General features: G+C 57.3%; 1 protein-coding gene across 1 annotated transcript; it reads right to left on the reverse strand.

Moving 5' to 3' along the window:
• Positions 1 to 754: 754 nt before the first annotated feature.
• SETD1B (SET domain containing 1B, histone lysine methyltransferase) lies at positions 755 to 23,935 on the reverse strand. Its single transcript, XM_032471503.1, has 17 exons — positions 23,706 to 23,935; positions 23,019 to 23,206; positions 22,679 to 22,777; positions 21,773 to 22,043; positions 19,532 to 19,644; positions 17,382 to 18,620; positions 12,954 to 13,781; positions 12,287 to 12,548; positions 11,869 to 12,206; positions 11,682 to 11,784; positions 10,632 to 11,123; positions 8,103 to 9,362; positions 7,063 to 7,229; positions 5,761 to 5,892; positions 5,551 to 5,670; positions 5,329 to 5,466; positions 755 to 3,429 (listed from the first exon to the last, which is right to left on the reverse strand). Exons 2-17 carry the CDS (start codon positions 23,190 to 23,192, stop codon positions 3,256 to 3,258), a joined length of 5,910 nt encoding a protein of 1,969 aa, XP_032327394.1. The 5' UTR covers positions 23,193 to 23,206; positions 23,706 to 23,935; the 3' UTR covers positions 755 to 3,255.
• Between the last annotated feature and the right edge of the window lie 64 nt (positions 23,936 to 23,999).

A 23,999-nucleotide genomic window follows, 5' to 3' on the forward strand; every position in this document is an offset into this window, starting at 1 on the left:
CTGGTACCTGCCAGCTGACAGCTGCCGTGGTATCAGGGTACCACCATTTGTGTTCCTACAGGAAGAAGTGAGATACACCATCTTTCCAGTCATGCTGCTTTTTGCTGAGGTTTTGAGTCTGTCCTCAGGGATAAGTGGATCTCATCTAACAAACTCTCTGTGGACCCCTCAGCGACCCCGCCGCTGGTCAGGCAGAGTTGAGCCCTACTTGGCACAGAACCTCTGAAAATCATGACACTGCGTGCATTTAATTCTTCTCAACCTGTGATTGTTTTATCAGTTCCCCTTGTCCCTCAAACACAGACCAGAGTGCAGTTTCCTTAGCGTTAATCATTTCCGAGGTACATGTTCCAAGATCTTCTGGTAACAGCAATAGGATATTTGATCTTCCTTTCTTTCATTGAAGACCGTTAGCAGTGTTAGGTACCTAATGTTTTAAGAAAAGTTCTAGAAGGAAAACTTAAAAGCTGTGGAAGGTCTAATGACTACAACTTGTCCCAGCTCATAGAATTCACTTACAGGCTCAGAGTTTAAAAACAGCGGGTCTTACAGTGCTGCAGTTCGATTACGTCTCAGTAAAACTGGATGAAAAAACATATGTATGTTTTAAAAAGAACAGATGCTCTGAGTGGACCACACCCCACCTAGTTCCTTCTGCCCTCACCCCACACCGCTGGAGCCCAGCCAGCACCCCCTCCATGTGAACCCCAACAGGAAGAAAGGAGAAGAGGGGGAGAGAGCAAGAGACGGCGTGTCTGTAAGAAAAGTCAGTATATTTATGGTTTGCTTTATAAAAGTTACTATAATACAATGGTACATAGTATTGAATTCACAAAAATATGAACAAATATTTACAGCAAGACACACCCACAACAGAAACACTTCTCTTCAAAACAAGTTACATATGATGAATCTCTATGCACAAACATCCCTAAAACTCATGGGTTCTCTTCTTTGCAGGAGGAGGGAGGCAGGGAGGGAGGGAGGGAGGGAGGGGGAAAAAAAAAAGCAGAAACCCCCAACTCTGCAAAAGTAAAGATTTGTTCCATGAAAATGAAGGCATCGAAAGAAAAACGAATTGACACACTTCTGGCTATTTCAAGCCATGTCAGGGGTGAGGCGGGGGTTCCTGGGGATGGGGAGGGCCCAGGCCCTCGCTCGCCCTTAGTGAAGGCTGGTGGGGCAAGGTGAGGCCAGGGTGAGGTGAGGCTGGACCCCGGACTCTGGTTTCTTCACCTCCCCCCTCCACTTCTTTTATGGGAGGAGGGGGTAGAATGAAGACAGCCCCTTGGGGGCTGCTGAAGTAAATTAAATCAGCCGTCTCTATGCACTACACATTTCCTCATGTGAAAAATAAATATTTCCTTGGTTGCACAATGAGGCAGAAAACCGCAAAAGGAAGAGAAGGTTGCCGCTGTGCCCAGGTCCCCCTCCGTGTCTTAATGCCACCGATTTCATCGACCTTGAAACTGGCGGGCACAGTCTCAAACAGAGAGGGCGTGGGGTGAAGAAATTAGAAAAAAAGAAAAAGAAAAACACAACAAAACCCACTAACGACAAAGAAAAGAAAAAAATAACAATTCTTTGTACAGAATTTACATGATAACAAGCTTGACACAAGCTGAGATACCAGAGGCTCGGGCCTGCGTCCGCAGGGGGGGGTGGCCCCGCCAGGAGCTCCCGTCTCGGTGAGGACGAGTCCTGGTCACAACAGTCACTTCCCGTAAGTTATTTACACGCCTGCTTTGCTTTCTGGGGTGTGGGGGACTTGCTTGGTGTGTGTGTGTGTGTGTATGTGTGTGTGTGTGTGTATATGTGTGTGTGTATGTGTGTTTGGAAGTACAAAGAAATAAGCAAAAAAGTCGTCCCACATGTTTCTACAAGAAACAATGTTCCCGAGAAAAAGTCCTTTATGGCAGCCTATGTACAGAAGTTGGTTCTGAACTTCAAAAACCTATTATTTTTCCCCTTCGGTTTGATTTTATACACGCACAAGAAAAAAAAAAATCCATGGAAATAAACCCTGAAGAGGATGATGCGAAGGGTTAAAAAAAACAAACAAAAAAACTGTCAGACCTAGATCTGAGTTTTTAAATCTTTTCCAAGATTTTCCTTTCTCTGGGAGAAATAATTTTCTCACTCTGAAAATAAATATGCTCTTGACTTCTTGGGGGAGGGGGTTGCTGGCAGGGTGAGGTGGGGTACGGGCTGGGGGCGAGCGGGTGCAGCTTGTAAGCAAACAAATAAAAATGCCATACACGTAGGTCAGACACCCGTAGTGGCGGGACTGGGGGACCCGCCTGCCCTGGGGGGTGCTTCTCCCCCCGGGGTGAAGGTGAGGGCAGGAGAGTAAAGAACCCTTCCAGCGCCCCCTGCCCACACTGGGGCCTCCAGGAGGCACCCTCGTTGCTGGCATTCGAATGAGAAAGTAAACATTGAACCCAAGATTTTCGGGGGTGGCAGGGTGTGGGGTGACAGGGAGAGCCCCACGGGGAAGTTCCTGCCTGGGCCAGATTGCCCCCACCAGGGGCCACTGGGGGGACGGCGCCCCCAGGCTGCCGGTGGGGGAACAGGCTTGAGGGGGGGGTTGGAAAGAGGGGTCCTCTCACTGAGTCCACCCGCAGAGAGGGGGGCCTTCCGTAGTGTTCTGAGGTCAAAGCCGCCCAGCCCGACTTCCCCCTTCTCTGCAGCACCTGGCCCGGCTCCCGGGCCCGGAGGGTTCCAGAACGCAGGGCCGACACACCATCAAACTGAGGCCTCTGCAGCCCCTGCCGGGGGTCCCCGCTCTCTGATTCTGCCTTCACATTTCAACGGTTAAAACATCTTTTCTTATGACAAGGAAGAAAAGAAAGAGAGGACGAAACAACGTAGCAGCATTCATGGGAAGAGGCTGATGGTAAGACAGAAACAGAAAACAGAGAGAGAGATGGAGAGAGGAGAGGCGGAGAAAGGGGGGATGGCCTGGGGAGGCCGTCGGAGACAGAGACGTCTATGCCGGAGTTAAATCAAAGTCTTGAAAGAAGCATTTTTAAAAAAGAAGAGAGACGTGGGCTGAGAGACAGGGAAGCCCTTTCCCACTGAGGGGCCGCAGCTGCGGTGGGTCCTGGGGGGTAGTGTTGGGGGCGCCAGGCCCTGGCATGGCCGCTGGGTAGAGGGACAGCACCTGAAATGGGGGTGGGAGGTGGGGCCAGGCCCCGGGGCCGTGAGGTCCGCTAGGGAGCCCGGGGCAGCTGACATCCCCGCCGGGCACTGGGCCTAGTTGAGGGTCCCCCGGCAGTTCTCGGAGCCGCAGAGGCAGGGGATCTTGACGTCCTCGATGGGGAACTTGTAGTCGTAGGTGATCTCCTCGTTGACGTTGATGTGCTGCTTTGAGTAGATGACGATCTTCTTCTGCGACTCCACTGTGATAACCTTGGCGTAGCAGTTGGGCTGTGGGCAGAGGACAGCATGAGTCCACCCGCCTGGGACCTCATCCAAGCCCACCCCTGCCGAGCACCCCAGACCCAACCTAGTCCTGTGCCCAAGGCCTGATACGCTGGCCCCATGACCCCAGTGCCCACTGGCCACCTGCTCCAGGCCTCGGCTCCCTCATCTGGCCGACAAGGATCCCTCACCTCTGACATTAGATAAGGATGACGGTAATAGTAAGTTATTTCCCAAGGGAAAATTCAACTTTCTTTTATACCACAGGTGATTCTCAAATTTGTATTTCTAGCCCAGGCCCTATCCTGAGCTCTAGAGAAGGGGTAAGTGAGCTCTAGCCCGCACGTGCCTGCTCTTACAAATAAAGTTTTATTGACACATAGCCACATTCATTCATTACATATCATCTGTAGCTGCCTTCCTTACAATGACAGTTAAGCAGTTGCTAAGAGATGGACTGGGCCACAAAGCCAAAAATATTTACTATCTGGCCACTTACAGAAAACGCTTGCCTGCCCATGCTCCAGGCCCTCAGATCCAACTACAGGCTCAAGACCTGCCTTTGGCAGCTCAGGGAGACGTCTTGGACTCAGTAAGCGCAAGCCATGGGAGTGGCCACACCATGCGCCCACACCCCCAAGCATCCGCCTCCCGCCCGCCTTCCACCAGCGCTGGATCTGGCCCACCATGCCCAGTGGGTTCTGTCTCCAAAGGGCCTCTCGCTTCTGTCTCCACCTCCCCCATGGCCAGGCCCCCATCACCACTCGCCTCAACAGCAGTGGCTCCTGCTGCCTCTGTCCTCTGAAAAACTCTACTCCTGACCCAGCAGCCAGGGATATCTTTCCAAAGGGACAGCAAATCCTTTTACCCTAGGGCTCAAAACCTTCCAGTGGCCTGCCTCAGCTTTTAGAGAAACTTCTCAGCTCTGCCTACCAGGCTGAGTGACCCAGCCACCATGAACCCTTCCAACCTCATCGTCTCACCTTGCCCCCTGGGTCCCCTACTCCCTCCTGCTGCTCCTTAACATGTGTTCTCTTTCTCTGCCCCGGGACCTTTGAATGAACTCTCACTCCACTCACTACTTCACCCAAGAAATTCCCTGTCATCCCGCAGGTCTCCCAGGAGACTCCCAGCAAAGTCCCTCCTGGCCCCGGGGAATGACCAAGTCACAGTCACGCGAGCTGCACATACTGAGAGACAGCTGTGTGTGAACACTCAAAGGGGCTGCACTCAGGAGCCCACTCGGTCCTCCCAACCACCTACAAGGAGGGATTGCTATCATGCCTGCTTTGCAGATTGGGAAGCTGAGGCGCCAGGACATTAAGTAACGTGCCTGTGATCGCTCACCAAGTAGCAATGCCAGAACTTGAACCCCCAGTCAGGGGTATTCACCCTGGAAGCGGCCTGCCTCCCATTTGAAGCCCCCTGTGCTTGTCTTCAGCAAGAGGACCATGCTTGTTATCGACACCCACCACCCCGTCCCAGACCTGTGCCATGTGGCTATCATTAGCCACGTGTGACTCTTTATAAAACTCATTTCCTCAGTCACACCGTCCACATTTCAAGTGCTGAGTGCCACGTGTGGCTGGCACTACATCAGGGAGAGCACAGAGGCAGAGCACTTCCTCACTGTAGAAAGTTCTGTTGGATAGCACTGCCCCAGCACAGAGAAGGAACTCCATAATTAACTGTAGGGACCACGTCTTGGGCATCTTTAGTCTCATTATGCCTATTTTACAGATGAGAAAACTGAAGCTCAGAGAAGAGCTCCTTGGACAAGGCCTCACACCCCCAACCCTCCATGACCCCAAGCCTGGGAAGGAGGCCACGCTGTTTCCTGTGCCAGGGACTCCTGGGTCCTCCAGGCCCAGCGGCAGGGGCGGTGGCCCCGAGCCCGGTACTCACGTTGCAGCTGTGGTTGATGAAACGCGCGAAGTTGCCGCACTTGGTGGCGTCGATGATGGTGTCGTGGTCCACCCGGAACATGTAGCTGCTACCGATGCCCTCGTCCTCATAGCGTTTCTCCCGCATGTCCGCGATCACCTGGCCAGGAGGAGGCCTCAGTCTGGGCGGCGATGGCCCCATCCCCATCCTCGCCCCAACACCTGCCCTCTGGGTGGGGCTTACCTGGCGGATGTTTTGACCCACGTACTCAATGACCATCTCGTCAGCCGCGATGGGCTCCATGGCAAACAAGCCCCAGTCGTGAATGTGACTCTTGCAGAATTTGAGCTTTTTCTTCCGGAACTGGGGGAGGGGAAGGGACGGGGGTGGTGAGAGCCCTGGTCTTGGGTCCTGCTGCCCGCCCCCGCCACCCTGGGTGGGGCCCAGCCTCACCTTGAGCTGGTTGAACTTGAGCAGGTCGCTGTCACAGCTGCCGGTGAAGGAGGACAACAGGCGGCGCTGCTCGGAGCGCCGCTCGGAGCCAGCCCGCGTGGAGGCGTGAGGCTGCGCCGGGATACTCATGCCCTGCGAGGACGGGGACGGCAGGGGACAGCTCGGGGGGGGTGCTCGGCCACCTGTGGGAGCTGGTCCCATTGACCCCAGGACCTGTGTTTGTCCCCATCCCATCCTTGGTGACCCCACCCTAAGCTCTGTGACCCCAAATCCCCAGCTTCTGTGCTGTGGGTGCAGCTATCCCCGTCCTGCACTAATCACCACCTCTCCTCTACGCGGGTCCTTCCCTTCGGAACCTGACTGCGCTCAAGCTCCCCTAGTCTTACAGCGAACCGCACCGTGCTGTCTTTACTCTTGCCATCTGGTCCTGTCTCAGCTCGATTTGAAAGCATCTCTGCTTCTTGGCCAGAAGATGGTGAGCATCTATTGACCTCGACCCTCCATGGCTCTCACCACGGCCCCTCAGGCCTCCCCAGGCATTCAAAGTCACAGTTCCTTTCTCGACTCCCTCACATCCCCTCCCTCTCTTGGCCTCCGTCGTTGTCCTCTGTCCCCATCATTCACACCTGGAGCTTACTCCTCCCTAGACGCTCTCCCTGGGTTGGCTGGTCCCTGCTGGGGCCTCTGGTTAACATTTCCATCCCGATGATGCCTAAATTTAGGTCCCCAGACCAGAAGTCCCCCTCCCAAGCTCTATACTGTACCCATAAACTTAGCTGCCTGCCAGACCTCACTGCCTGGTGTTCTGCAAACCCCAGAAGACAAGCTGTCCCACAGCGAGGGTCCCACCTTCCCCCTTACTTCAGTGCTTGGCATCTAGCTACCGAGTACCCCAGGCCAGACCTCGCAGTGCCCTACCCTATTCTCCTGCCTCCTATACACAATCAGGCCCCTAGTCCCATCCACTTGACTTCCTAACAGTCTAATATTCCTGACTGTCTTTCCAATGCATCTACTTTTTCTCACACGGCCACCCATGTCCAACTTACCCAATTTATTTGCTGAATTTAAAAAATGAAGGAGCCTTCTGGAAATGCAACTCAACTCTGTTCACATCCCTGATTAAAATGCTTTGGAGGCTCTCCCCGCCCACCCCTTATCTCAGCCCTCACCTCAGAGCACCCAGGGAAGGGGTGCCCACCAGCACCTATGACCGCTCGCTGCCTGGCGCGCCCTCCAGGTGGGCCCCCACCCACCACCCGGCCTGGGAGCCTCCGTGTGCCGGGCACCTGGCGGCAGTACCTGGGTGTCCGTGGGGGGCTCGTCGGTGCTGGCGCGGCTGCTGTTGAGGTATCTGAGCTTGTCCTTCTTGTCGATGGTGTAGAAGCCCTCACTGCGGGCACAGCCCGTCACATGCTCCCGGATGCCGTCGTCCCGTTTCTTTTTCTTAGCTGAAGAGAGGCTGGTGGGTGGGTGTGGGTCAAGGGCCACATGGGTGTTCTCAGAGAGACCCTCCCGGTCCTTCTGGAGACCTGCCCCACCCGGCCCAGCCTCCCAACCCCCAGACCAGTCTCCAGGAAGCTAGTGACGCCCGGCTCCACCTCCCAGCCTGTGCCGCCTCCTCACGGCTGCCCACTGCCCAGCTCCACTGACCGCCACAGCTCTGCCAGGGGTACCTCGTCACATGGCTTTGGGTGTGTTTCTTAGCCACTTTCTGCCTCAGTTTCCCCATATGCAAATTAGGGTAATTAGGATGCCCCCCTGAATGATTACACATGCTTAGGCTGCTTGGCAGAGTTCCTGACAAAGTACTCGGTAAATGAGTTGGGTTCTACAGGGATAATGACAGTGCCAGCCTCAAACGGTGGAGGTAACAACGTCCTATTGTGGCATCCTGGTTAGAAGCCCAGATTCTGGAGCCAGATAGGCCTGGGTGAAAATCTCCGCTCTGCTGCTTTATAGCTGTGACTTAACCTCCCTGAGTCTCAGTTTCTTCGTATGTAAAATGGGAATGAAAATAGCCCCTACCTCAGCGGGCTGTTGGGAAGATTAAATTAGGTGATGAGGGGGCCAAGAAGAGTGCACCCTCAGTCAGCCTCTGCTTCTGTAATGCTGCACAATCACAAACTGTTGCGTTTCCCTGAGACCTGCTAGTTCTGGCATGGGGGTGTGTTTAAAAGTGCCAGTGATGACTCCGTCCAGGGCCTGGCATGGCACTGGCACACAGACACCACTCGGTAGGTGACAGTGACTCCCGCTACCATGGGAGATGCAGCCCAGAGAGGTGCGAGAGGACCCCTGCGTCCTGGAGGTGTGGCCCCCCACCCCGCCTGGCAGGATATAGGGATGGTAGACCCAGAGCGTGTCGTTGAGCCAGTCCATGCCATTGTCCTGCTGCAGGAGCCGCTCGTAAGTGACACACAGGAAACGGATGTCCTCCTCGTCAATGCCGCCGTTCCAGATGTCGTACAGGATGGTCATCTCCTCAAACTCCGAGCGGGGCCGGAAGAGGGGCTGCGGTGGTGAGAGCTCCGGCGAGGCTGAGGCCACCAGGTCCTCGTGGCGCTTCTTCGGTGGCCGGCGCCAGGGCCCCCGCACCTTGGTCAGGTCCATGAACTCCTCGGGGACGTCGTCGCGCCCTCGGGGGCCCGGAGGGATGGCCTCGGAGGGCCACTGGTTCTCTAGCTCCTTAAAGGGCAGCTTGGTGGGCTCAACAGGTGGTGGAGGTGGGGGTGGAGGAGGCTGGGGGGGTAAGGGTGGTGGAGGGGCTGGGATCCCCGCGTTCCGGAAGTCCAGGGTCACGGCCCGGGGGTCATGGGTGCTGGGGAAGACAGGGGTCTGTGGCTGGCCTGGCAGAAGCAGGATGTCCCTGCCCAGGGTGGCCCCTCCTGGCGGCCGGACCAAGGGCCCATCCAAGGAGAGCACAGCTGGCGGGGATCGCCGGGGCCGGCCCGGCTTCCTCTTGATGGGGGGTGGGCAGGGGGCCAGTGGGGCAGGCAGCAGGGGTGGCAGCTGGGTAGGAGCCCGAGTCTGAGCCCGCAGGACGGGTACAGGCAATGCCAGGGGCAGGGGCAGGGGCAAGGGCAGAGGAAGCGGCAGGCCCGTCTCCAGGAGCACCGGGGAGGCTAGGGGGCCAGACCGCTCATCACGGCGGCCAGCTGGGAGGGGGCAGACGGGCAGGAGCAGGGGTCCACCAGGCTCAGGGAAAGTGGGTGTGAAGCTGAAGTCCCGGCCAGGTGTTCTTGGGAGTCCCCCGCTGCTCAAGCCAGGGGATGGGGATGGGTAGGAGAAGGGGCTGCCTGGCAGCTGTGGGGAGCTCAGGGGCAGGCCGCTGCTGCCCCCCGATGGCAGGGGCTCCCCACTCGGCGTGGCCGGCACTGCCTCTGCACTCTGCGACTTGGCCAGGCTGGCACAGAGGCCTGGAGTACATGGGGGCTGGTCCTCGGGGGGAGGCTCCAGAGGGACTGGTGGGTGTGGGAGGTCTGGGGTTTCAGGCTCTGGTGGTGGACTAGGCGGCCGGGGCGGTCGAGGAGGCGGCAATGGTGGCTGCAGGGGTAAGGACAGCAGCGTTGGGGGCTCGGGCCCCAGTTCCAGGTTGTCCTCTGCAGAGAAGGTGGGGAAAACCAGACCTTTATCATTTGGTTCAGATGACTCTCAGTGTCCTATTTATGGCTGCCTTACTATGCGCTGGACACCCAGCTGACTCATACACTCTGAGTCCCTAGGGGCTCTGTGAGTACGGGGACTGTCCTCCAGCTACGCCACTCAAGACTGCTCAGCACCCAGCGCCAGTGCCAGGTACCCAGCAGGTACCTGATAAATGTCGGTGCGGGTAGACCAGTGATGGGGAAACACGGTTGTAGCCCTTGACACTATATGCAGGTCGCTGTTCCTGTGAACAAGGACCATCCTGTGGACCAAGAAAATGAGCTCTGCTATTGAATAAAATTCAACAAGTCTGTTTTCTACAGGACTTGTCAGAGCCTTAAAGGTTTTCTCTTAGCATTTATCTCCAATGTCATAGAATTCACTTCCTAACTTATCTGGTGTCATCTTTCACCTTGCCCCAGAGTATAAGCTACAGGAGGGCATGTATTTTTGTCTGTTTGGTCCACTGCTGTATTATCAGTTCCTAAAACAGTCCTAGAGACACAGCAAAGGCTTAATTAGCATGTGTGACAAAATTCAAAGACCTGCGGTTCTACAGCCAGACAGCACAGAATTAAAGGAAATACAACAGGTTTGTTTCCTCAAGGACTGCTAGAGGTACAGACCAACCACACGTGGCTATGTTTACATTAATTAAAATTAAATAACATCACAAGGTCTGTTCTATAGTGGCACTCTCCACATTTCAAGTGTTCTTGGTGACACTGTGTCCAGCGGCAATGGTGTTGGACAGGGCAGAGAATGTTTCTGTCACTGCAGGAAGTTCTACTGGACAGCACTGTTAGAGCCTTTAACATGCTTTGTGCAGCTCTGTTAAGATGGGGGAGGGTGTGGTGTCCATCGTCCCTCTCAACTGGCCCAGTACCCCAAGGCCGCCTCTGCCCACGTCACTCAGATGACAAAGCATACCCACCCCTTCTTCTGGGAGTACCTCATGGGACTAATGAGCCAAGGACTAAGCCATGGGGAAATGTTGGCCCCGAGGAGTGGTGGCAGCAGCAGACCCCTCTGGGGAGGTAACGGGCCGGGCTCCGTGCTGGCACACTATATGACATCTTACTCCATCAGTGATCCCATTTTACAGACGAGGAAACTGACTTGGCATGGCTAAGTGATTAAGTCAAAGGAGCCCGGGCTCATTCTGACAGTGAGGACAATCCTGCTTCCATCCCCATCGGCCTCCCAGGGGGTGCAAGTATTACCTGGGGTGGGTTCTGGGGATGGCAGTGGCCGGGCCTCCATCTCTCCTGCAGGAGGCTCTGGAGACAGCAACCGGGCCTCTTCCTGGTTCAGGCCGGGCTCCTCGGGGGCCTCCTTGGAGCCAGTCAGCTGCTCGACACCCACAGGTAAGGGGGGCTCTTCCAGCACGGGGGTCGGCTCCTGGGGGGCTTCGTCCTCAGCCTCGATGTCCACCTCCTCTTCTGGGCCGAATGACTCCACTGTTGGTGCCCCTGTGGCCATGTCATCCTCAAAGTCCTCATCAGGAGCAGGAGGAGCCATGCTCTCATCCGCAGCGGCCTCCTCCTCCTCAACCTCCTCCTCCTCCTCTTCCTCCTCCTCCCCTGCTACCAGCTCTTCTTCATCCTCTGAGGATGAGGAGGATGACTCGGAACTTGATTCGAAGTCAGAAGACTCAGAACTCTCGCTGGAGGACTCAGCTCCAGCCTTGGAGGTGGCGATGCTCACTGTCTCCTCTGGGTGGGGGACACAGGCAGGGGCCTTCTCATTATCTGCTGTACCCCAGCCAGATGCTTCACCAGAGGTCTCAAACTGGTGGCACCCAGCTGAACGTGGCCCTCAGACACGTGGGAGGGATGTGCGGGGGTGTGTGTGTTAACAACGCATGTTTTTTAAACGGAGGTGAAATCTACATAACATAAAACTAGCCATCTTAAACACACAGCGGTATTTAGTACACTCCGTGTGGACAGCTACCACCTCTGTCTAGCTCCAAAATATTTTCATAAACTCGAGCAGTCCATTCCCTTCAGCTGTCACCACCCGCCACCCCCCGTATCCCATCCCCTTACCCCAGCAACCACTAGTCTGCTTTCTATCTCTCTGGATTGACCCACCTATTCTGAACATTTCATTAAAAAAGAACCATACAGTACTCTGTGCTTGTGTTTTAATGAGTTCATGCTTCAAAGTCAAGAAATTTTGTCCCTGAACTATTGCTGACTATTGCTCAGGCTCTGCCCTCCGCAGAGGGAGCCCGGGCCGGGCCCGGCACCGTAGCCTGCCCCGCTCACCTCCATCTGAGTCCCCTTCTTCCTTCTCACTCGCCTCGGACAGGGCTGCGTCCCCGTCGTTCTCAGACTCATCCCGGTCAGCACTCTCTTCATCGTCATCATCCTGTGGGGGGGTGGGGGGCACACAGGTGAGTGAAGGGCTCCTCACCTGGACCAGCACCACAGGCCTCCCCAACCCGAGCGGTACCTTATCTGACATGGATGAGGTCGAGGAGGAGGAGACCTGGCTCCTGGGGCCTTCCTCCTCCTCCTCTTCCCCCTCCTCCCCCTCCTCTTCCTCCTCCGTGCTTTCTCGCTCCTCCTTGTCAGAGGCTGAGGATGAGGGTGAGGATGTCGAGGACCCAGAGGATGAGGATGCTGATGAGGATGAGGACACTGACAGCGACTCCTTCTCGTCCTCCTCCCCGCCACTGTCCAGCTCCAGGGGCCGGGCTGGCCGCCGTCGCACGCCCACGCCCTTGGGGTCCCGCTTGGCAAGCTCACAAGGGGCATCTGCCATGTCCCGGTCCCGCTCCCGCTCAGACTCTGCAGGGGAGGGAGGACTGTCAGAGCGGGTTGGGGGTGCAGGAAAGACCCTAGCATCTGGTGAGGGGAGGGGCACAAACCTTCATCTTCCTCATCCACGGAGGTTGAGGGCCTCAAACGCTTCTGGTCGCCAGAGGAGGCTGTGTCTGGCGGCTCCTTCCTTTTGACCTTGAAGGAGGGCAGGCGGATGGCCCCACGCAGCCCGATGCCCAGGCCCAGGCCCTCGTAGCCCAGGCCCTCGCCCTTGCCCCAGGACTCCAGCAGGCACGAGGCGATGCGGTCCTTCGGCTTTGGCCTGTCCTCGTCCTTGTGCTCGCCTGACTTCACCGGAGTCAGTGAGGCCTATGGTGTGAGACAGCAGGGGATGGCCATCATGGTTACAGCACTGTCACCGACCCTGTTCCTGAGCAGCCTGCCATCGTCTCAACAGTGACAGCCACACCGTAACCCGGCACTTCATGCCAGCTACTCAGGACGCTGCCTGTGCCCCACTCTGCCTCACCGACCCTCAACTTCCTATCTGCAAAGCAGCTGCTACAGCTGCCCCCATCAGATCAGTGGCTTTTGCACTTTTTTGGAATCCAAAAGCAGCATGTCGTAAGTACATACTGGTTTCACAAAGTAACACTCACACTTCTCTGTTCTGGGAGTCTGGGTGGTAGTGTTTCTAGTAACATGCCTAGGGAGGAGAGGGGCTGCCTCCCACCTCGCTGCCCACCCTCCTGAAGGGCTAAGCCACCCACCCACCTTGGCCATCCGCTCCTTTTTGTCCCACCACTCGTCGAAGGCCCGGAAGGCCACCACCTCCACCATCTTGCGGTTCAGGTCCCGCTTCATGATGGCCTTGAGCTCTTTGAGCACCACCAGCAGGACACCATCCACAGTAGCTTTGTGCGGGTCCTCTTGGCGTGGCACGTAGCCTGGTGGCGGCACTGATGGGTCAAACTTAGGCAGAGGGGGCCAGGGCTGCCCTCGGCCCGGGCCAGTGTTGCTCAGAGAGAAGGGGCCCCGGTAGGGTGGCAGGTTGACAAACTGCAGCCCTGCGGAGGCGGCTGCGGCTGCGGCAGCCATGAAGGGTGGGTAGGGGCAAGCGCCCTGGCCTGTCATCAGACGGCTGAGCATCTGCGTCTGCATCTGGAAGGACATGGGCATGCCGCCCCACTGGCCACCCAGCACATGGCTCATGTCCACCTGCATCACAGGAAACAATCCTGGCGGGAAAGGTGGCAGCGGCGGCAGAATGGGTGGGGGTGGGACACCAGGTGGTGGTGCTGGCAGGGGGGGTGGGGGCACTGTCACAGCTGGGTGGGCTGGGGGTGGGGGTGGGGGTGGTGGTGGCAGAGGAGGGGGCAAGGGGAAGCCAGGCTGAGGTGGGGGCGGTGGGGGGGGTGGGGGCAGTGGTGGGAAGCCAGGGGGCGGGGGCAGTGGCAGGGTTGGGGCCAGTACAGAGGGGGCTGCCACAGCCGCTGCCCCTGGGGCCACCACCATGGGTTTAGGGCAGTCAGCGCTAGTGATGGGGGCCGAGGGCATCTCGTCGTCTGAGATCTCCATATCCTCCCCTGAGGACTGCTGCCCCTGCAGGGAGAGCAAGGACAGAGAGGTGAGGGTGAGCCTGGGAGGCCAAGCAGGCTCCCAGACCCCCTTTCCAAACACCAAAAAGTCAAAGAAGCCTTCAGCAAGACTAGTGAGAACCACGGCTTCTGCAATTCCGATCCTGGTCCCTTCCCCTCCGGACCATGTGGCCTCCAGCAAGTAATTAAACCTCTCTAAACCTCAGTTTCCCCATTTGCTTGATGGGCAATATAGTATCTGCCCCAAGGGGTTATCATGCAGCTACGTCCACTCACTCAGTCAACATTTATTTAGCACCTGCTGCGCACCAGGCACTGTTCCAGGTGCTGGGGACACAGTGGTGAACATGACAGACAAAATTCTTGCTCTCTGGGAACTGAACTTCTAGAGAGACAAGACAAAGAATAACCAGGATGAATATGTGAAACATACAGTCCTTCATGGAGGACAAAACACCCAGGAAGGGGGGTGAGGCACGAAGAGGAAAGTAGATTGTTTCAATTTGAGAAATTGTTTCAATTTGTATTCAGAGAAGATAATACTACAAGCTATCACTTGTAAAGTGATTCCTAGGTGCCAGGAACCTTTCTAAGCACTTTACATATTTTAAGTAGGTTAATCCTCAGAAAAGCCCTGCAAAGGAGATCTGTTATTACCATTTTTACTGATGAGGAAATTGGAACACAGAGAGCTTCAGCAACTTGCCCAAGGCCACACAGCTACTAAGAGCTGTAGCCAGGATTCAAACCAGGAAGTGGCTCACTAGCCTATGTTCCCAGTTAGCCTGCAGTCCTCACTATGGGAGAGAGAGATCAGCAAAGAAGGAGACATTTGGGGGGCTGGAGGGGAGGTTAACAGTAGTAAGGGAGCATAAATAGGAAATATGTCTATTTTTCCTTAATTACTGTTTTCTCATAGTCTCATGACTGCACACTTAATATGGGCCAGGGTAGGGCTGAGTGTTGTGGGCACATAATGTCTCATATTTCTTATCTACACTGTAACCTCAAAAGTTAGGGCTCTATTCCAATCCCTTTTGACGCATGAGGAAACACGCTTGGAGCCATGCATACATCACTGGCCCAAGAGGCAGAGCCAATCAGAAAGAGGGATGGGACTCAAGCCCAGGACAGATACCTGCTGAATGAAGAGCAAGGGGGCTATTGTCAGAATCCAGGAACGTGGTACCAGGTGAACAGGAGGAGTCGAGCACGACCCAGGCTCTAAGATGGGCAAGGGCCACTTCACATTCAGACACAGGGCTTTCGGGAGTTAGATGCTCAGGTCTGGAACTGGAGGGGGGCACTGGGGTCCACATGGTGGAGGTGGAACAAGAAGGCATAGCAGGCGTGGGGAGAGGAGGAATGGGCCACACCCAGGCTCTTGTGCCAGGACAAAAGGTGAGACAGTGGCTGAGGCCCTGCCCTGGATGAACATGGCTGAGGAGACATAGCCTTTGTAGGTTGTTTTTGAAGGCTTGGCGGGGGGGGGGGGGGGGGACTACATCTGTGCAGGCTGCAAGGTCAGAGGTCAGACCTACAGGTGAGGGAGGCTTCAAAGGGAAAAGCACAAGGAGCCAAGCAGCGGGGAGAAGAGGAATACCAAACCTGCAGCTGCAGAATTAAGCTCCCGGATTTTGCTACGTCCCCTCTGCATACACACACCCCCTCTCTCCCTCTCAGGGTCCCACACAACCTGAGGGAGGGACTGGCAGGCTCGGAGCCTGATGCCCAGGGACAGCGCCAGATCAGTCCTGGACAGCGCCCAGCAAGGCAGGCGCCGCACGCAGAGGGTTAAGGCCAGGCGACGGCCAGCCAATCACAAGGAGACCCGGATCCGCGGCCCTGCCCCTCCCTCCGCCCCTCCCGCGTGGGGGCGAGAACCGGCGGGAACTAGCGGTTGAATGCTCAGCACAAGCCCGAGCTGTGCCTGGAGCTTCCCATGCGGCACCTCACTTAAGTCCAGAGTGTGAGGCAGGTACTCTCACCGTCCCATTTCACAGAGGACGAAACTAAGACCCAGAGAGGGAAAGTGCCTTCCCCAAGGTCACATAACCAGTAAGTGACAGGGCTGGGGCTCAAGGCTTAAGGACTTGAGCCTGAATTTTTAACCACTAGCCTCTGTGAAGAAATGAAGTGTCCCCCCATCCGCCTGCCCAGTGGTCCCTGCCCCCGCGCTGCTCTCCCGCCGCGCGGTCAGCCTGGGCAGGGGCTCCCTCTGAGTTCTCTCCGGAGGAGCCCGGGAGCTGCTCTCCAGGCTGCCAGCAGGGGGCTCCCGAGGGCCACCTTGGAGGTTATCAGTACTCCCGGGCTTCCCTGGGCCAATGTCCGGGGGCATCCCGGACCCCAGTTATCGGGACCTCAAGCTTCCCTTTCCTACAGTGACACGGTGGGAGAGCCCATTCTCTCTGGCTACTCTGGGCTTCCCAGCCCTGGACCGGCCGGTGAACATGGTAGATAAACATCTCCCTGATCCCAGGCAGCCCAGAGGGAGGGTAGGAGGGCAGGGCCGGCAAACCCCTACTTCTGCACACCTGTCAACTCCTCCTGCCTGGACCCCTTAGCGCCAGAAACCACTTCCCCAGAACAGCCTGGAGGCCCCCAGGAGCCCCAGCCACCTGCAGTCCCCTCCCGGGCAAGCCAAGTTCCTCTCTGTTCCTCCCTGAGGCGGCCAAATCGGCCTAATCAAAGGACCTGGGAAGGGGGGACCCTCCTCCCCACCGCCCACAGGGGCACAGAGCTCCGTCTAAGCTCCTGGTTGCTCATGCCTGCTGGGCCCACAGGTTCCAAAGCAGGTCTCCAGGAGGGCCAGGGCAGGTGCCTGGACCAGGAGGAGGGAGGAGCAGAGCCAAAGAAGATGACCTAATCTTCCCCAAGGGAATGTGGCAGCCAGCACTCCCCCCAATCCCAACCGTGAGGCTGGAGTTTGGGCAGTTGAGAGCCCAGATGAGGATCTAGGGGTGAGCAGAGGGTGGGGGGTGGTCAACTTTGCCTGCTTCAGGCTTGGGCTAGCCCTTAACTCCTTCACTCCTGGAGCCAGGAGGAGAGGGAGAAGGACGATTTCCATTTCAAAGGACCTTCCCTGCACAGGATGGCTTCTCTTCTCTTCAGAGGGCACCAGGTTCTAGGAGACAGTACTCCAGAGCTTCCACCTGACTTAGCTCAGCAGAACATTCTGGCTAATCCCTCTCCCCAGATCTGCCTGTCAGAACTGGCCGCCCAACAGAGAAGGGGGCCCAGAACCATCACTGCAGTCCATATTCTCTGGGGTCTCAGCTAACTCCAACCAAAGAAGCTCAAGTTAGAATTTATCCTCAGGAAGTCTTAACTTTCCACCCCTAACAAGGAGATCTAGGTCACGTTTTCCTCTTCTCTAAAGCTGCTAGGGAGCTCAGAGCCCAGTCAGCTGCTCAGTCACAGCCCCTGGTGCTTTTTGCATCCTCTTTCTATTATCTTTTCATTTTTGGTCTGTTATTTTGGCTGCTCTAGCCCTGTTGCCTCTGTGTCTTAGTTATCCTAAGGGGATAATGTTTCAAAGAGGGAAAGAGCACGACACAGACAGACAAAAGCAATCCCAGACAGAGATGGACAGAAATGGTGGTACCTCATCCATCTTCTCTGAGGTTGGGGTCCTGTCTCCAGCAAGGTCCAAGGCCACCTCGGTTGTCTGACCCAGAAGGCCAGTAGGGTCTGGGGGTCCTGGCTCAGGTGGGGGCCGGGGCCCCAGGCCCAGGTCAAGCTCATCGTCCTCATCCGAATCGGGCAGTGGTGTGGGGCTGATATCCTCCAGGCCAGTGCTGGAGGGGCGTGAGGAGGGTGGTGTGGGGCCTCGAAAGCCAGGCTGAGAATTAGTGCCAAAGGGGGCCAGTGGGGAGAGCTGGGAGGAGGAGGAGGAGATAGGGCTGCCCTCCATCTGCAGCTCCGTGTCCGAGTCCTGCTCCCGAAGGAAAGGTAGCTTGGTGCGTTGTTCCTTCAGCAGCATCTCAATGCGTGAGTCCAGGCTGTCGTGGGGCTTCTCCGGCCCTGCAGGCGACGACTCCAGTGTGGGTGTGCCGGGACTGTCGCAGGGCTCAGGACTCCAGCCGAAGGTCGGCCGGCCGCCCAGCTCCATGCTGTTGGCATCAGGGGGCGGGGGGCCAGGCGGTGTGCCTGGCTTCTCCTTGGTCAGGGGCTCAATGGGCGGCAGAGGTGGGGGCACAGGTGCTCTCCGGAACTCCCCGCTGTCACGGGCCCCAAAGGGGGTTGTGGCGGTGGGCTCCTCAGGGGGTGGGGGGAAAGGGGGCACAGGGGTCTGATATGGAGAGAAAGCTGACTTGAACGGGACTCCAGGAGCGGAGGAAGCTTGGGTAGGTGGTGGAGTGTGGGCAAACGTGGCTGAATCCTGTGGTTGAGCCTTGAACGGAGGGCCACTGCTGCCCCCACTGCTGCCAACTGCCCCAAATGGGAGGTCCACAGAGCCCCTAAAGGCGGCCGTGGGCCCTGCCACTGCTGTGACTGCAGAAGAGTTGTGGACATAATGATGCTCATGGCGGCGGTTGTAAGCGTCCGTGAACTTGCTCTCGTGGCGCCGGGCCTTGAAGGTGGCTGTGGGGTCCTGGCTGAAGAGGTAGGAGGGTGTGGGCTGGCGGCTGGAGTAGCTGGAGTCCTGGGAGAAGGGGGTGCCCAGGCGCGGCGTGAGCGGTGTGCCCTGTCCATAGGAGTTGGGCGTGTCCAGACGGCAGCTGGAGTAAGCAGTGTCCTGGGAGAAGGGCGTCCCACCGCTATTGGGGGTGACAGAGGATGAGCCAGAGCCACAGCCTGCAGACAGGCCACCATCTTTGAGGCGCTTCAGGGCATCAGACAGCTAGAGAGAGAGAGAGGTCTGAGATCACTAGGGGGGAACAGGCAAAGGAATGGGGCTGTTTTCCCCTCTCACTCTGGCTGCCAGGGAGCTTGGAGCCAATGTGGTCACTCTAGAACTACAGCCTGGTGAAAGGAAGGAGGGGAGATTAAAGAGGAGGGTCTGGACGGTCCTAACCATTCTTTAATCTTGGGGTAGCCAATTATCCTCAGAGAACCTTGAGGGTTTTTCCTAATCCCTGAAGCAGAGTAAAGACAAGGCACTAACATCTTGGTTTGAACTGGGATTTCCCTCCTGCCTCAGGCTGTCAGAAATCAATCAGGCCTTCCAGGCAGAGGTAACAGACCTTGGCTTTGGGAGAGATGGGGGTGGCCAAGGGCCTTGTCCCCCCAGCATCTTGATGTCTTAGGCTTATACAGTAAAGGGCCTAATAAACATCCCAGCTGACCAGCAAGTAAGCAGACTCTTCACTGGAGAAAAGCTACTCCTGAGGGTGGCTGGGTGGATGCTAGGGAAGGAGCTGGGAAGAGAAACTTCACGACTGGGTGATCCAGGTGAGTGTCCGGGGAGGCAGTGGTTGGGGAAGGAATCAGTCTTGCTCTGGAAGGAGAGACCTGAACTCTGCTTTCTGGGGGCAGGAGTAGGAGGTCATGGGACACCAGACACTAGGACCCTGGACACAGTAGTGTTCCAGCATCCGTGTGGAAAGCAGGCCCCAGGTGGGCTCTGGGAATCCCAGTGTGTGCAGGGGGAGAGCTTGGCAAACAGGGCTTTTAGAGCCTCGCAGGAACCTGTGGTGGGCCAGCCAGGCTCCTTTCCCTCTTTCCCAACGCTGGAGATAGTAGTAAAGTGGGGTGGAGGGCACATCAGGGTATGGTGGGGAGGTGGGGAAGGACTGACATCCACAAACCCACCTGCAGGGTCTCATTCACAATCGGAGAGACAGCGTCCAGCTCGCCCACCGGGAGGGTTTGGGGTGTGTATCGGCCCGTGACCAACAGTTCGTAGAACCGCATGCGGGTTTCCCCTGTGGAAAAGGCAAGGGTGGGAGGACTCAGCGAGGCTTCAGGATGGGGCAGTCCCCACAGATGGTCATCCTTGTGGGTCCCTTGTGCCTGAGACCCCAAGCCTGAGGAAGTGTGTGACCCTGACCAAGTTCCCGTCTCTTTTTCTTTGTACCTAACTCAGGAGTCCTGTCTGTTCCATGAAGCTACTAAACTGTATGAGTTTTCTGATCTCAAGATTCAGAATTTAAGGCCTCATGGGGCTGGGACTCCCCCAAATACAGATATGCCACCCCCAACACAAAGCCCCTTCCTGTCACCTGGGCCATGCCGCCCAAAGAAAGAGTCAGGTGATCCCTGTCCTCAGGCTTTCCCACTTAACAGTCAGGGCCTTGTACCAAGTGCATAGGAGACCCAGTGACAGTTTATTGTTAACTCTCTGGGGCCAGGTGACCAGCAGACTTTGTAAAATACACTCTAGTACCCAGTTACTGTGAACTCCGCACACCTCCTCCTCTGTCCCACCGAGCACTGTCTGGTAACCCTCCACCCTCAGCAGAGAGAGGCCTCTATAGACCAGGGGGCTGATTATCGATATTTATAGAGCCCTCTGAGGCAGCTGCTTACATATGCAAAAGAGACGCATTCCTTGAGTTACTCTTTACCGGTCTCTTTCTTGAAATACAAACTTAGTGGCAGTCTCTAAGGACCTTTTTTTTTTTTTTTTCCTTTTCTTCTTTTCTCTCTCTCTTTTTTTTTTTTTTTTTTGGTAGAAATGAGATTTTGGTTGAGGGCTAGCTGCTCTTTAAAATGGGCACGTTATGGGGGAGGGGGCTCCAGATTTGATTCTCAGGGAGAAACAGCTTGCAACCACCCAGGGGGTATGTAGATTTGAAAGGGCCCAAACTCCCCTGACAGCAGGTGAGAAACTAGAGAGGGAGTGACAGGAGCTGAGGTTTGGACAGGAACCTGGGCTTGCAGCCTGGAGGAGGCTTAGAACTAGGGACAGGCTGGTCAAGGATCTGTGGGATAACTGTGCCCACTAGGAGCAGCGGCCCTCCACCAGCAGCAGCAACGTCTTAAAGACTCAGTCAATATGTATGCATTATTGAAGAAAAAAAAGGTTTACATTCTCCTCTCTTGGGTTTGGTGTGCTGGGGTTGCCCCTAAACCTTGTGCTCACAAAACCCCTGGAAGCCACCCACCAAAGCCCTCCCAGACAAGGTCTCCCCCAGGGGCTCTGGACCCAACAGTGTCTGCCCAGTCACAGGACTGGCAGGCCTCAGAGCACATGGCACTTTCTTCTGTATTGGTGAGAACTTCTCTAGAGAGTTTGGCAAACTTTGGGGGATGCCCTAGAGTCCTGCAAGCTCCTCCAGCCAGCCCAGAGGAGGAGCTTCCCAGGACCCTGAGGGTAGAAGGTATGGGTTCCCCAGCCAGGCTCTCCCAGCAGCCGCTAAGAGGCTCAGAGTGAGCACAGAGCAGGATTCCGGTGCATAGGAGGTGGTGCTGTCTCTTTAAGAGAGAGGAGGGAAGACACAGTGTCAACCCTTGAGCACCCAGAGCAGCCCGCCCAGCTCTATCGGGAACATTATCAATGAAACCACACTCTGGGCCCAGATTGGTTCCCAGTTCTAGGGGGAAGGGGCGGCAGGTGGGGGCAGGGGAGGGGCACCTTGGATCCTTGGAAGACTCTTTTTAGTGGTGGGACCTACTCTCTATGTATTGAAAGGCATCCTAGTGGCTCTCTCTCAACCCCCTAACAAATAAACAATCCCTGCCTCCTCCCCTAACACAGACAGCAACACTGGGGACTGCCTAAACCCAAGCCACCAGGGCTCAGAGAGGGGCCCGCGGGGGTGTCAGCGGTGGGGAAGCCTCCAGGTGGTCCCTAGGGGTGCAGTGGTGCAGTGGCCAAGGACCGGCACATTTGGTAAATTATAGCTTGTCTCCTAGCAACAGACAACACATTTAGCTCCACGTGACTCTACCCTCAGGAGGGGGCAAAAGAAAAATAAAGTTGTAGGGGGGCACCCAAGGAAGAGTAAGGGGCTCCCGAACATTGCAAGAGGGAATCTGGGAGGGAAGGGGGTCACACCAACAGGTCTTGTGGCTCCTCCGCGGTGGCCGTCCTGAGCCAGCTCCACTCACCTTTGGTGTCCAGCTCCACGTGGATGATATTGCCCATGACCGAAGTGCTATGCAAGTGCTGAACTGCCTCCTTGGCTCCCCTGACCGTGGCAAAGACCACTTTGGCAATGCCCAAGTGCTTCTTGGTCTTGGGGTTGTACAAAATCTCCACCTCCTCCACCTCCCCATACTTCTTGCACATGTCCCTCAGGAAGTTTTCGCGGATATTATCATTCAGCTTGGCAAATGTCACCTGCTTCGGAGGCACCGGGCCCACATAGAACTCATCGATCTGGCAGGGGACGAGGGGGAAGGGAGTTTGGAGAACATTGAAACCGAAGGGAAAACACAGCATTCCCCACTCGCCGCCCTTTAGGAAAACAATGAAGGGTAAAAAATTAAAAAAAAATTTGGGGGAAAAAAAATGCACGCGGGCGGGCCCGGGAAGCGGAGGATTAAATCGTTTGGAACGTGGAAGTCCTCTGGGTTCGAAAGGAAAGGGGAAAAAGAAACAGTTTCTCTTTCCCCACCCCCCATTCTGGCCTCCTCTTCCCTGCTGCCTGGGTAGGGGCGACCCCTTGGGCTAGGAAGTTGTCCTCCTAAAGCCACAAGGCTGGGAAGGGGGGCGGGTCCCGGGACTGGGCCCCCAGGCAGGTAGGAACCAGGCGGGGACCTAGAGCCCCCAGCCGGGTGTGCAGGACACTGTATCAGCGCCTTGATTACAGTTTCACCAAGTGTTAGTCTGTTTATAGTAGCCGAGAGGGGACACCCGTCTCGCAGCAATTTCCCCCTCCTCGCCAAAACCTCCCCCGCCCCGGACGGCGGGAACTCAGAATCCGGCTGGGCTCGGTCAGGACTGGCGTTATTTTCGAACTCGGGGAGTGGGGAGGCAGGGGAGGGACCGCGGGGCAGGGGGGAGGGTCCTACCTTGAATTTGGGCACCGATAGCTCCAGCTCCTTGTTTTTGGTCCAGATTCCGACAACCCGGGGGTCTTCGACAATTTCCACCGGGCGGTTGCTGGACATCTGTAGAGAGGAAGCGCGGGGGAGGGGGAGCGGAATGGGTGGGCTGGTCCTACTCCCCAGGGGCAGAGGCAAACCCCCCCCTTCTCCAGGCACTTGTCAAACTCCGGGACTGGGGACCCGGCTGACAGTTGGCCGGGTAGGGGGGGGCGGCCCTCGGGCCGCTCAGACCCCTTTGCCCCCACCCTCCCCGGCGCGGCTCGGGGGTGGGTGGGGGCGGCGGGGAGGCGCGCCGGCTACTCACCGCCAGACTGAAATGCTGCCCATCGTAGCGGTACAGTTTATGATGCCCCTTTTTCAAAGCCGGGTCAATCATCAACTTGTAACTTCTCCAATGGTGGTTCCTCCTCTCGCCCGAAGGGCCGGGCTGCGGCGGGGGCTGCTGGTGGTGGTGGTGGGGGGGGTGACTGTTCTCCATGCCGTTAACCCAACCTGAAAACGAGCAAGTTGTTGTCGTCTCCGCCGCGCCGGCGGCGGCGGCGGCAGCCGCTTCTACACACACGCGAAAGAATCAAATCGTCCAGCCCCCACCCCCTCCCACCTTACCAGCGCGCCCCAAAAGGAGCTGTCTCGCTGGCTCCCCCCAAAATAAGAATGGTGAGAGAGAATAACCCTTCCGGAGAATTAGGCGCCCGCCCGCTCGGCCACCGTCTCGGGGCGGCTGCTAGGGGCTCCCGGGGGCCCCTGCTGCGGGCTGGCGGGGCCCCGGGCGCCCGGAGGACGCGGGCTCCGGCCCATGGTGCCCGCCCGGCCGCCCGGCGTGGCGCTCGCTGGCTTGCTCGGCCCGGCTCGGGCGCGGGGCTCGCGGCAGGCCTGGCGCCGCCCGCCCGCCCGCCCGCTCGCTCGGCCGGAGCGGGGACCCGGGCCGGGGCTGGGGGCTCGGGCCGCCCTGCTGCCGGCTGCGGCCTCTCCCTCCCCGAGCCGCGCTTACATCCCCGCCGGGCGCCGGCCTCCCTGCGCCGCCAGCCAGTACATGGTGTCCCCCGCGGGAGCCGAGGCCGGGACGGCCGGACGGGGGGCCGGGAGGGGGGAGCGCCGCCGCCGCCGCCGCCGCGGCTGCCGGGCCAGGAGCTGCTGCCGCCGCCGCCGCTGCTGCTGCTGCTGCTGCTGCTGCTGCTGCCCGGGAGGCGGCTGGCGGCGGAGGCTCGGCTCCCAGTAGCCGCACATCCCACAATACACCGCTAAGGAGCCCGACCCGAGCGCTCACCCTCCTCCTCTTCCTCCT

The sequence above is a fragment of the Camelus ferus genome, chromosome 32 (genome assembly GCF_009834535.1).
Source record: "Camelus ferus isolate YT-003-E chromosome 32, BCGSAC_Cfer_1.0, whole genome shotgun sequence".
NCBI classification, from domain to species: domain Eukaryota; kingdom Metazoa; phylum Chordata; class Mammalia; order Artiodactyla; family Camelidae; genus Camelus; species Camelus ferus.

Bases quoted from the DNA above. Each gene is read 5' to 3' on its own strand.
- SETD1B (XM_032471503.1), bottom strand. From the start codon at position 23,192: ATGGAGAACAGTCACCCCCCCCACCACCACCACCAGCAGCCCCCGCCG. The intron at 22,044-22,678 runs GTAGGACCCTCC...GTCCCCTGCCAG, and splicing joins TATCGGTGCCCAAATTCAAG to ATCGATGAGTTCTATGTGGG. The intron at 9,363-10,631 runs GTAATACTTGCA...CCTTCTCTGCAG, and splicing joins ATCCCCAGAACCCACCCCAG to AGGACAACCTGGAACTGGGG.